Source organism: Musa acuminata, chromosome BXJ2-9 (genome assembly GCF_036884655.1).
Source record: "Musa acuminata AAA Group cultivar baxijiao chromosome BXJ2-9, Cavendish_Baxijiao_AAA, whole genome shotgun sequence".
NCBI lineage: Eukaryota > Viridiplantae > Streptophyta > Magnoliopsida > Zingiberales > Musaceae > Musa > Musa acuminata.
Window position 1 is genome coordinate 11,852,963 of NC_088346.1, and position 13,549 is coordinate 11,866,511.

General features: G+C 42.0%; 1 protein-coding gene across 1 annotated transcript; it reads left to right on the forward strand.

Moving 5' to 3' along the window:
* Nucleotides 1–5,970: 5,970 nt before the first annotated feature.
* LOC135623158 (protein LATERAL ROOT PRIMORDIUM 1-like) lies at nt 5,971–8,946 on the forward strand. The gene is made up of 2 exons (XM_065125768.1): nt 5,971–7,717; nt 7,804–8,946. Exons 1-2 carry the CDS (start codon nt 7,084–7,086, stop codon nt 8,142–8,144), a joined length of 975 nt encoding a protein of 324 aa, XP_064981840.1. The 5' UTR covers nt 5,971–7,083; the 3' UTR covers nt 8,145–8,946.
* Nucleotides 8,947–13,549: the final 4,603 nt, after the last annotated feature.

A 13,549-nucleotide genomic window follows, 5' to 3' on the forward strand; every position in this document is an offset into this window, starting at 1 on the left:
AACTACTTCAGAAATGAAAAATGAAAAAACGAAAAAAAAAATTCTGGCAAATAAAAAAACGAAAAAAAAAATTAAAATGAAAAATGAAGTCACTTGAGCTCACTTTTGTTCAAATAATTACACTAAAAAAATGACAAATAAAGTAACCCAAAAAAGAAAATTCAAATTTGTCCTCCATTAAAGAAACAGGAGTTGCAATTTGCTCGGCGTAAAAGGTCTTCGATCACAAGTTGCACTATTTTAAGCTCTGGCATCTGGAAATGCTACATGATTGCATATACATCAATGATATCTCATGCAAAAAATTTGATTTCCTGCATCGACAATGGGCAACGATCGAAAGAACACCATAAAATATACCATTGTTGAATCTGATTCTAATGTCCTCACCAACATCTTAAACGATAAAGCTAAATCCACCATCACCTATCTTGAATGTTGTTAAAATAATAATAATAATCTTGGAATCTTTTGTTCGTTGCCTACTCAACTATGCATTTTTATAGGGAAGGAAATATAATTTTGCTAGATCTAATACAAGTTTTTGTCATTAAAATGTGTCAGCTAATCTAATCGGCAAAGATGTTGATAGTTTATCCTAACATCTTTTTCAAATGTGACAACTAATCCGACCGAAAAGGATTTTTATGACTTATCATAAGCGTAAGATCTTTTTGGAAGGTTCAGTTAATTATTATCTTCATCACTTATTTTATTTATCATCGAAAAGCCTCATATAATTGTAATTAAAAAATACTCCGATACCGACAACTATATTCCGACCTTATAAGTTTCTTTAAACTTTCTCCTTTTTTAAGAGTTAAGTGAGGCAGAATTGCCTGTGCGCATGTGAACGTCCTCTTATTCTTTGATTGATGAAAGAAAGAAATATTCTTGGGATTGAGAGTATACTTACTTGTGTTCGTCTTCGATTATAATATATCCAGCTTTACCACAACCTACAAATTGTACATCCGAGGCAGTTTCCTAGCGATATAATCTTCGACCAAATGTCGAATACCTCAGAAGCGATGCTAACTTCGATGCCGTTCCTATTTGATCCTTCACACCATTTATTATGATCGGATGTTGTGAGATAATTGATTTCTTAACTTGAAATAAACATATAAAATGATAAGAACATAAATAAAATCTTCTTTCACTTTCCATCATGCTTAAACCAAAGAAAGAAAGAAAGAAAGAAAAAGAAAAAGAGAAGATCAAAGTACCTTACAAAGTCACATATTATCTATCTATCTATCTATCTATCTATCTACGAGACGTCTGTTTGATCGTTGGGTTTCAAGAATCCGGCAGATGAGATGGGGATAGCTTTCAAGTTTTGATTCTTTTCTGCTTGCTTTCGTGTCTTGTCACGTTGATATGACAGAATTAGGTCAGGCTGATAGCACCCCACTCACCAATCTCGTGCCTCCTCCTCCTACTGTGACTCGCACAGTGAGTGAGACCTCACCATCCAACTCGAGGAAGATGAGAGATATCTATCTACGAGAATTAGGGACTGACTGTCCAAAAAAAGAGAAGCTACTAATGACAGCAACACGTTTGCATTATGTGATCCCATATGAATATATTCTTGTGATCAGATTTCTTTTCTAAAGAACTCGTCATATGCATAAACGCAAAAAAAGAAATGCTAAATAAAATTATTCTCTAATTTAATTATATACATATATATATATTAAAAGTTGAAATCGCATCAAACTGAGGCGTGTGTACTAAATAAATACAACTTTCGATCAGAACATGGATTGTTATTTGATCCAACTCATGAAATGGCATTGCTTTGTGAGAGATTGAAAGGATCCTAAAAAAGGAAGAGCCTTTTCCTTCATTCGTTCATCGAAAATAATATCAATAATATTTTTAAAATTTTATCTTATTTTTAAAATATAAATATCTCTTCTATGTTTAAACAAGTTAAATAAATAAATAGGATGGCTCATTGGTTGACTATTATAAGAAATTATTGTGATGATCAAAGAAAATTTTGACACCAATAACATCATAATAGACGGAAAGAAAGATTGAATTTTCTTTTCGTTCCTTATATTTTTCTCCCTAATTTTTATCAAATGCTTCTTTGCTTCAATTAAAATGAACAGACAAGAAATGAAATTTGGAAAAGGTAAAAAAATTATTACATACTAAAACGAGTCCCAAACACAACTTGAGTACGGATCAACAATTTAAATTCTCAACCTTCTCTCTTCCTCGAGCCCCAAAAAGCATCGATAAGGCAGCGGGAGACATGCTTTGTAGCCTTCCCACATGGGACCAGAAACCCATGCATTCATTGCCAAAGTGGTAGTGGAAACCAAAGTTTCGAGCTTTCCACCCCTCCTATCCTAACATTGTGGCGGATCGTATGAACATCACACAAACACACTCACCTACGATATTACTCTCACATACTTAATCCCATCCCAACTCCTTTTTCCTACCCAAGCAAATCCTATTCCACGCATCGCCAATCCACCTCAACAAGCACGTTTAAGAGTGTTTCTAATGTGTTTTCTTAAAGTATATATATATATATATATATATATATATATATATATATATAGAGAGAGAGAGAGAGAGAGAGAGAGAGAGAGAGAGAGAGAGAGAGAGTGATCGAGCATATTTTGTCATTGGGATGGTGCATATGGAAAAAAGATTAATATATAAATGGGAAGGAAGAAAGTGAGTAGATATTGACCAGCCAAAACCATAAGAAAAAACACATGAAAAGGAATCAGATTGGAGAGAAAAAACACAGACAAGTTTCTTCTTCCCACCAATATAAACATAAAATGTTACGTACACACATCATGAGGTACGTAACCCCGTCCTCAACATGCATGAATACGTACGTGCATGGCAAATGTCAGAAACTTTGCACTCGGCATCTCATTCTTCCAAACCAATTCGGTCCTAAAAATCATCATCCGCACAGATGTATGGTATCTGTATGTCAATCAATACTTACCTCGCTGGTTACGGGAGCTAATCATGTGACTGCTACTGCTATGGTCATTGCACCATGTGAAAGATGGTCCTCCACTAGAGATGCCCTGTTGTTAGGGCACGACTTGTGGAGCAACTGCATTGCCTTTCTTCCATGGACAGTAATCTGATTGAAGCTACTGTCCTTGTGGCTGATGGAGATGGCTACTCAATGTATGGGATCCACCTATTTGTGAGACCTATGATATATATATATATATATATATATATATATTACATAAAGAGAGAGAGAGAGAGAGAGAGAGATGGGTAATGGGATTTATGAACTAGAGGACAAGTACTGTGTACCTGAAACAAAGGCTTACCTTTACCTTCTTCCTTCGAAGACGAAGCTCGAATCATCATGATAGAGAGGAGAGAAGGATGTGATGAACTCATGGTTTTTGTATTTGCCAATTTTTGGCATTTTTATATACATTTTTCTATAAATTCAGCAACCTCCACCATTTTGTTTGCAGGCTGCTTCGCACCTTCGACAATAGGGTTTGGTGCTTCAGCACTTCATCTTTTAGACCTGGAACTGTTTAATTTCTTCCATTAATGCTGGCTTATTATTTTCCTATGATTCTTCTCTACGGCAGGTTGGTCGGTTCATGCATGGCTGCTATGTGACAGCTTCTTTTCCGCAGTCAACATCATCAACTGCTGGCTGCTTTAAAGATTCTTCCAGTTGTTGCTTCTTCATACTCTCAAACTCAGGCCTGCAAATACAAGTCAAGTTAATTTGATCAAAGTAAAAGTAGTAGTAGTAGTAGTAGTTGACTCCTTTTGGATTCGTGATCGATTCTTTGGCCTTAAAAAGTTCAGGAAACTTGATAATTTCCACACAAGGCTTCTCCCATGTCTAACTTATAAGAAGAAGGTATTTATAGTGGATTAAGATGTGGGAGGCAATCAATATATGTAGGAAATGTAAACAGTAAAAGAAAGCATTTCATCAAAACCAGAAGACGCATGGTCGAGTGACCGTCGACTTCACTCATGAACGCATACACTGACTGGTTCATCATCACAAAGTAAATAGATAGATAAGAAAGGTTTGCAGAGTAAGCTCGAAAAGCAATATGCATGATATTGTTCTTATGTCGAGGAGTCATCTTCTCTCTCTCTCTTCTTTGTTTTTTGTTTTTGCCGGTTGATGTTGCTGCTGAAGGCATACTCAGCATCACTGCATCGGTGGATTCAGGATCCAAGTGTGTTTCTGCCAGGTAATTTGTTGATAAGGACCATTCGGTCTGAGTCTATCTCCAAGTGACGCTATTATCAAGATCCGTGTGGGGGATTAGTCTCACAGAGCTAAGATTTAGTCTGTCTTACTCCTCCCCTAAATTTGATTTGATCCTAGCATGGGAACATCAGATGCTCGTAAGAGCTTTCAGAAAAGCGGACAGATCTCGTATGCGGAGATAAAACGATGAGTCGAAGGTGTAATGCGGATGGAGATGGAGACCAAAACCAAACGTAAAAGAGGGAGATGCTGGCAATTTAATGGTGAGTCAGAAGATAAGATGGAAGGGAAGAAAGAGGTGGAAACTTGATGTGGGAGGCACAAGTTGGAGAGAAGCCAAGCGGTGACCCACATGGCTAAGAGAGTAGGATAGCCACAAGTGCACACACTGATGCTGACCCACGACCTAAACTCTTAGGTTAAGGAAAAGCTTCTGATAAATGTAGATTCGGATAAGTAGAGATGACACATGCAATGTGTGTGTGTGGCGCAAAGATTCCTTGGGGGAGCAATGAAAGAAGGGAGGGGAAACATCGGTCGTCGCATGGGGTTTGGGTGTGGCAGCCACAGATGTCAAGCGGTGCCATGTGTGGCAGCTGCAGCAGCAGCAGCAGCAGCAGCTGCTGCAGCTGCGTTGCTCTCACATGCATGGCATCATTCATCTCCCGTTCGATGTTGTTCGGATCGGTGCATGCTCATGAATGGAATCCGGGTTTTGTTTCATGTGCAGCAACAGAAATCTAAGTCTTCTGAGCACCCAACATTCTGGCAGTGCAGTGAAGGCCATAAAGCAAGTCCAGGAAGAAGAAGGCCTACCACTGCTGCCGCTGCTGCTGCTGCTGCTGCTGCTATCCCTATCCACTGACGACTGACAGGGATCATATAGAACACAGGTCTAAGCTCACTGCTGCGTGACCTATGATATGATGACCAGAAGAGGAGAGGGCCGGACTTGGACTGCGAGCTTCCCATTCTTCGTTGGACGCTTGCGATCAGAAGATCGAAGGGCTTTAAGAACTGGGAGGGGCAAAAGAAAGGGCTGGGACAGGGGAAGGACGCAGGCCCAGCTGGTCTCCCCAAAATGCATAGAAGTGGAAGAAAGGCGCAGGAAAGCAACCCGAAATAATGATCTAAATGAGCTTTAAAGAGGGGCCGGTGAGGACCACGGATTCAAAGCTCGGTGCTCTAGAAGGCGGAGCCGCCCCAGCGCGCACAGACAATCCATGCTCATTTCACGGAGGGAGGCGTGCGCGGTTCTCCTCCTCCTCGGGCCCATCCCCTCCCACCACCAATAATGCTGTGCCACTGACGGACTCCCTCGTGTAGTTTATTACAATGACTCCGCGTCGGATACAGTAGAGACCTTTACCCTGTGATCCGCGACGATCACCTCGTGGCCATAACGATGGCTGGCTCAAAGGGAGTAATAAAGATCGTGTTCCGAGTTTGGACGACATGGTTTTTTGGCCGCGGCAAGCGCAACGCAGAGACCGACTTCCTCCATCTTATGATGTGTCCCTAAAATACTAACACACATGTGCTTTTGCTGGAAAGCTTGAAGCCGATCACCATTAACAATGAGCTTCGGCCATGGCCAGCATATATTCGCTCATTTTTTTTGGGGGGGGTGGCGGGGGGGTGCAAGGACGGGAAGCAGCTAGTGGAGGAGGGAGGTGCCTATAATATAATCGAGAGAGAATAACTGCGAGGAGGAAGCGGGTGGAATTGATGGGAGCCAGTGGGGATAAGAGTGGCCTAAAAGCTGAGCCGGAGCCTGGCGTTCTCTTCTCTTTTTAACATACAGTGAGAGGGCAGAGAGAGAGAGAGAGAGAGAGAGGAGAGGAGAGGAGAGGAGAGGACAGGGACGGGTCCGGGCGCAATGATTACATGTGTCTCGTTCCGGTTCCTCGATCTCTCCGGGCCGTCGTGTACGCTGCTTGGGTTCGTCTCACCTCACGGCCCCCGACTCCACGTCACGTGACCGTGGTTCTTGTTGCTACTGAGAGGGACAAAACAGCCAATGGAAGGTGGGAGATGGTGCGATGGGGGTTAGCTTTTACCACCAGCGGCAGCAGAGATGACAACAAGAGGGGGAGAAGGGGAAGGGGAAAAGAAGGAGGGCATCCAGAGGACTGGGCAATAGGGGGAGAGGCAGAAAGAGTGAGACAGAAGAAAGAAGGAAGGGCAGAAAAGAGAGGGAAGGAGAGTGATTCAGAAGGTACTACTCCCCACCAGAAGGAATTTTCAGTCCCCACAGCCACACTCCCACCTCTCTCCATCTCTCTCTCTCTCTCTCTACTTCTCCAACCTTCAACCACCCCCTATATATGTATGTAAGCAAAACAAAGTGAGGAGGAGTAGATACAGTTCATGGATGACAGATATTATAGAGGATATATAGCAGGTAATTATAGAGGGAGAGATTGAGTCAGAGGTAGGTGTGAGGAGAGAGAGAGAGAGAGAGAGAGAGAGAGAGGGAGAGGAAGAGGGAGAGACGAGGGAAGGGGGAAGGGAAAGGAGTATATAAGCTGGGGGAGGAGGGATAGGTTTGGTTTCTTCTTCTTCTTCTTGATATAAGAGCAGCCGGGGTGGCTTCTGGAAGGCGATTCCCTTCCGACACTGGCGCGTTCGCGGACTGGGTGGCCCCCTCGGCCGCCACAGCCAGAGGCGACGACCTCTGCCTCGGCTTTAATGGCGGCGGCGGAGGAGGAGGGGGAGGGGGAGGCGGAGGCGGTGGGGGAGTAGTGTGGGCTGGCCCTGGCTCGTCGGCCGCGGCTGGGGGCGGTGGTGGGAGGCAAGACATTAATTACGGGATACCTACCGATATGGGCATGGTGGTGCTGGCCTCCGCCGCGTCCTTCCACCAGCAGCACCACCACGAGTCGCTGCTCGCCTCTGCCGCGGCGGAGCAGCACCCCATCATCCCCCTCCTCGCCGCTGCGCCGTGCCTTGTCGAGGATGACAACCCCGCTGCGCGGGCCAAGCCAGGCGGTATCCACCTCTGGCAGCCGGTCCTGCCCCAGCCGCCTCACCACCTCCCGCCCGCCCATGGAAGCAACCCTAACCCTAATGTCACTCTCTCCAATTACCTCAGAAAGCCCGTGCCTATGCTCGATCCCACCGGAATTATCGCGGGTGCCGGCGCCGTCGCCGCGGGGGGAGGGACGTCTACGTGCCAGGACTGCGGCAACCAGGCCAAGAAGGATTGCAGCCACCGGAGGTGCCGGACGTGCTGCAAGAGCCGCGGGTTCGAGTGCTCGACCCACGTCAAGAGCACCTGGGTCCCCGCCGCCCGCCGCCGCGAGCGCCAGGTCTCCGCCGCCGCCGCGGGCTCCTCCGCCTCCACCTCGGCGCCCAAGAAGCCGCGCCTCGTGGCCTCGCAGACCGGGACCGCCTCCCACACCTCCACCTCCAACACCACCCCTCCTCGTAGCTTCGACACGACCTCCAGCCACCAAGGTAACGCCCCAACCACTCCATTCTCCTCCAAATCTTCGCTCAACCACGCACGCGTAAAAACCCTTCCTTTATTCCCTCTCCTTCAGACGCGAACGTCAAAGAGAGCCTCCCGGCGCACGTACGAGCCCCGGCGGTGTTCAAGTGCGTGCGAGTCACATCCATCGACGACGGCGAAGACGAGTACGCCTACCACGCCATGGTCAAGATCGGCGGGCGCGTCTTCAAGGGCTTCCTCTACGACCAAGGCCTCGACGACGGCGGCAGCCACGCCGACGACGCCAAGGACGCCATTCCCAACATCTCGGAGCTGCACCTCGGGAACAGAAACGGTGGCGCTTCTTCGTCGTCGCCGATGCTTCCCTCCGACGTCTTCGGAGGCAGCGGTGGATTGATGGGAGGCACCAACTACGGTAACCAAATGAACTGAACTCCTCCTCAGCATTCTCACACACGCACCCATTCCTCTCACTGAGCTCAACAATCCCATCTTTTTTAACGTCGTCGTCTTGTGTTATGTGAGACCATGGATGCCCGGAGGTGGCCGTGAGGGGTTGGTTGGTTCTACATGTTGTAACCATATGTGTCTTCTCTATCGACTCGCCTTCTTCTTCTTTCTACTTGAGAGACTATTATTTCTCGTTCTAATAATTCTATTTGTTGCATCCTCACTCTCTCTCTCTCTCTCTCTCTCTCTCTCTCTCTCTCTTCCGGTCTTCCGGTCTTCTTCCATGTGCAACACAGTGTTGCACTGCTATGAGGTGATTGGGGCTTTCTATTCTTTGACTTCTCTCCCAAATATGCTTTCTATTTCGAGGAAGAAAAGTGGTGCAACGCAGTTGCATTAGGGTGGGAGCCTGCGCCCTCTTCTCGACTGTTTCATTCATGTGATATGGTGGGAGGATGTGTTCTTTATAAATGGCTTCATGCCTTTCAATTTTGCTGGGTGTGTTGAGAGTGGGTGTGGGTGCTGTAGGGCACTGCATTGGAACTTGCATCCGAACGACGCTTTCTCCATCAGAGCAATGGGTAGAACGGTTCGTCGACTGGCCGTAAGTGAAACATGGCCTGCTTTTACTGCTTGCTTTCTTTTCCGAGGGGTGTTGATATGGCATCAGGTTTACTGTTCTTCCTGTTCTTTTTGCCATCCCATCAACTCTTGCCTGTGAACCTCATCATAGCTGCACAATGTATTGCTGTGCTTGCATTATTTAATTGTATTTGTAGCTTAATCGTATAATCTCGTGTATTGTCCTTTTCGTTTGATCATCTTGAACGCACACGCACACACACTCTCTCTCTCTCTGCTGACTGGCTCTTTAATCATGGAATTAGGTTTTCTTGATGTGCTTATGGTAAACAAATCTTTATTGCCTTCTATCTTATTATCCTTTGTTCAATATTAAGATGGACTTCTTTGTTTCTTTGCATAATTAGATTCAAACATGGGTTCCCAATCTTTGATCCAACTTTTCTGGTTTTTGTAGCTTGTTTTTGGAATGCACTAGTATGAACCTGATCATTTATTTGGCTCTTGTATGAACCAACTAATAAGCATGAAAAGGAAAAAAAAATTTGATCTTGAGCATGCCTCACCTTCGGTTGAGACTTTGCTTAAACTAATTCCGAGCATGATTATATTTGATTAAGCTTGTCTCATTATACAGGTAACCAAGTTAGGTGTTTTATCGTCATGATTATATTTGATGTCAAAATGATCATTGTAGACATTGTTACAAGTCCAGCTTGAAATTGATTCTGCAGTTTTGGTTTTCGAGCTTAGCTCATTTATACAATGGTAGTGTTTTATCCAAAGATATCTGATATCAATAAAACATCATTCACTCATTCATGAAATTGAGGGTACCTGTATTAAAGACAAAGCGATGAAAGTTCTCTTTGTTCATTTACCATCTCCAGTTTTCAACAAAGAATCATAAACTTACGAAATATATTACATTTATTTCCTATTAGACTCTTTAGATATGTAGTTCATCTACATGAACGCCGAATTTTCTGTCAATCGGACTGGCTATACATTCAAGTCGAGTAAGTTGTCCAGAATCTCCTCCTGCATTTGCCAGTTCTAGCAATAACAGAATATTTCAACATTTACACTCTTCTAATTTTCTAGAACAAATGTTTTCGACTAGAATTATGGCTTGATTAGTTTAATTCTTGATCTCTTGCGGAACTTGATATGACAAAGATGGTTTTTTTTTAAGGACAAAAATGTTAAGGGTTTCTACCTTCAGTATGATAAGTGGCTCAGCAGCCTGCCAATTTTATTTGATAAAATGTCATGATATGCATATAGGTAAGTTTTGGGCACCTTTATAATCTGATACCTGTGTGTGTTAGATAGAAATCGGTAAGTCATGCTACTTTACTAATAAATGCACTGCCACAAACTCAGCTCAGACAAAAAAGCTTGATGCTACTTATTTCTAAAGGCAGTGCATCCTCTAGTTCATGAAGTTGATAAAGAAAACTATTTTAGGTTCTCATATTTGACAAAAATTAACAATGTTTTAACCAACAAGGTTGCTTATTGCTGTTTTTCACGATTAGATGATGCCAATGTGCACTGAGATGAGTTACTTTTTGCAATACATAGGTGCAAATTCTATATTTCCTGATATAAACTTCTGATGTTGTCTCCAGACCTTGAAGAATTATGCATTTATTGTGTCCCTTTGTTGCCTTGAAAACATCATGTTGATTTCAAAACTACTTGTTGGTTAAGTGGTATAAGCACAAATGAGCTCAATGTTTTTTTGTGGATGAAAATCCATGTGACCTTTGTTGTTTGTGAATGGATTTCTAACTTAAGTTTGTTAATGAACCTTGAATTTTCTTGTAGAGATTATAATGTAGCTAAATTTGTTACTTGAGACAAATAATGATCTAGTCTTCTTGGTTGCTCAGTATATGCAGAAAAAAATGATCTCAACAATATAGAATCATGATATATGCTACATTGGGACAGCTTCTGGAACATGCAACCTTGAGCATCATATATGCTTAAAACTAATATAGAAAGAAAAGATTGATGACCTTGCGGACACTGGCCGGCAGCAAATCAAACATGAATAGTAATAAAATTTGCTGAATGGAAGCATGATTGGCACCAAAAATATTGCATCTGTAAGTCAAACAACTGCCAGTCATATGTATAGCATTATGAGGAGGAATCTGTTCCTTGATTAATAGCCAAGCTTTGTGCTGGAGGAGGAATCTGTTCCTTGATTAATAGCCAAGCTTTGTGCTGGAAGATACATGCTATGGCAGGAAAGAACAAGTATATCTTTTCTGGAATAATTTGTAGGCATGTAGAACATGATATTTTAGATAACAAGTTGTTCCAGGTAGTTATTAGAACTCCGATAAAAGTAATCGGTAATATATGTTTAGCGCACAACTCTGTGATGGAATGATATTACATTGTAAACAAACTGTATCATTATTAAGATGGGCACCAACCTAGAGGGAACTTATTAGGACCTGTGAGTTCGACTTGGTTTTTGGTGATGAATTGGAGATGCATTTTAAATGTTTTGCTAGATATCAATAAGCTTGCAAAGTGGGATTCCTACGGTATTCATTTTTACCATGCTTCTTATTTCCAGATCTGAAGTGGTTGGCATATTTAATGGACTACCTTGCTGCATATGTTGATATAGTGCCTTTACATTATTCTAGTTTATTTCTTTTACCATCCTAGTCTAAATTCAATATTAACTTGCCCATGTTTTTCTTATGTAATTTATTGTTGTTCTTACATTTCAAAATTTTGCTTTGCTTGAAGCAAAATGAACTTATAGTTGCTTACTCTTTTGAAATTTTGCTCAGTTAAGTAATGAAAGTGAGTTTACAGTTAATTTCATCACTGAGAGAGTGAGACTAACCTCTATATTTCCATTCACTTCACAAATCAACCAGCATGCGGTGTCCAGGTTCATTTACGGGGTAATCAACCATCATGACATTTGAGACATGTTTTAGATAAAAGTTAAATGATGCATCAAATTTCATACAATGATCTTTTGAATGTTTAGTACTAGAAAAAACTACATAGATCTCAGATAGTGGACTGAACTGTGGACATCTTTCCTTACAGTTTGCTTAAACAATATAACATGTTCATTAGGACACCGTCCAATTAAAGTGCATGCTTATTTAATGTGTCTGGGAGCACATAATAATCAACGCTCGTCATGTGGACCTGGACCGGTCAGGTTTTATCGACCTAACATGAGCTTATATACTTGAGAACACATACTCCCATTTGGTATCATGTTGTTTAAGTGCCTTCTTTTGCTGTGCTAAAAGGGCAACCCAGTGCCAAAACTCCTATGCAATCTGATATGCAATTATTCTTCAACTGAAATATAAGTGAAGAAAAAGCAATTTATAGGAATTATTACTATTCGATTTGATGCATAAATATTTATGTTTATGATATGTTGTGCATGCTATGATATTGTTGTCTGGCTTAATCAAGAAAATAGAATGAGCAAGATATGGGAGCTGATCCTATATTCTTTTGCGTTGTTTGCGTCTCTCTTTACTCTCATTTCTTGTTCATAGTTAAGATGATTGTGCCAGCTGATCCATCTCATATCTCAATTCCCTAAATACATCTCACTTGCTTTATAAATGTCTGATCATCTGATCGAGTGTTTCTAGATTCTATTAGGGCATGTTTGACTGGAAGTGTGGAACTAAACTCATGGTAAATGCATGAACTGAAAGTTCAGTTCCTGTTGTCATTAGGTTACAGGGAAGCCAATAAAATACTAGTGCAGTTCTTGAACACTTGTTTTGTTTGGTGGTAGATAGGATCTGAGGAAGTAGTTATTGTTGGTTCATCCTAATCATAAAAAACTGCTTTAAAATCTACTTCTGTCTGCGTTTTAGTGTATAAGCACTATACATTCTGAATCTTTTGTTGGTTTATTCTCATGGATGCAAACTGTTCAAGAAGTTTGAGATTTTGTTGGTCTGAAACCAACACCAACTGTTGTAACTCTTTTTTCTTAGTTGTTCCTGATGAGATCCAACATTACTAACCATTGGTTGAGAGCGCTGTCGATGACACTCCCAAGTTCGAGCTCACTGGTTTTGACTCAATGAGTTAAAGATTGATTATTTTATCAAAGTCGATCTAGTATTAGGCATCCGTAGAATTAGTAGGAGCTCAAGTAAGAAAAGGGTTAATCGTAGACGTTAAACTCTTAATCGGAAAAGATTACATATCCAAAATTACTCGTATTCAAATTGACGCATTAAGCATTTTGGATCTCAACAAGATATTAACTGATAGAATTAAGTCGAGTGCTTTTGTTTTGTTTTTATTTTTCTTTTGCGAACTCCTAGTCTTGTATTGGATTTGGATTGGATGGGGGCATCGTCAGTTTGGTAACCATGTGTTCTCATAGTACGATAATAGAGCGGGAGCGAGATGAACTCATTAAATTGAGTTCCCCTTCGCTGGTCACAAATTGGAATACAGCAGCCTCACCACAATAAAACAGATAGCAAATGAATGGATGAGATCAAGCTGCTATGGTCTTCCCACGATAGGAAGGGGAAAGTATTGTTATGGTCCAAGGGAAGAGATGTTCATAGATATTAAAGGGTGATTTATGAGTCTTTTCTTGGATGATTGGTTCAATTTTTAATGTTCCTATTTGGTATCTCTATTATTCTCCAATATCTTAAGTATCTTTTGTCATCGCTTTTGTCCCGTTGCTATAGTCCTATTATGGTCACTTGTGCCACATCACGATCGTCTCCTTTCCATCTGTTGCTCTAATCCTATTATGGTCACTT

Excerpts from the sequence above, each read along its gene's own strand:
- LOC135623158 (XM_065125768.1), top strand. The coding sequence starts at position 7,084 with ATGGGCATGGTGGTGCTGGCCTCCGCCGCGTCCTTCCACCAGCAGCAC. Across the intron at positions 7,718-7,803 it reads CACGACCTCCAGCCACCAAG|ACGCGAACGTCAAAGAGAGC; the intron begins GTAACGCCCCAA and ends CCTCTCCTTCAG.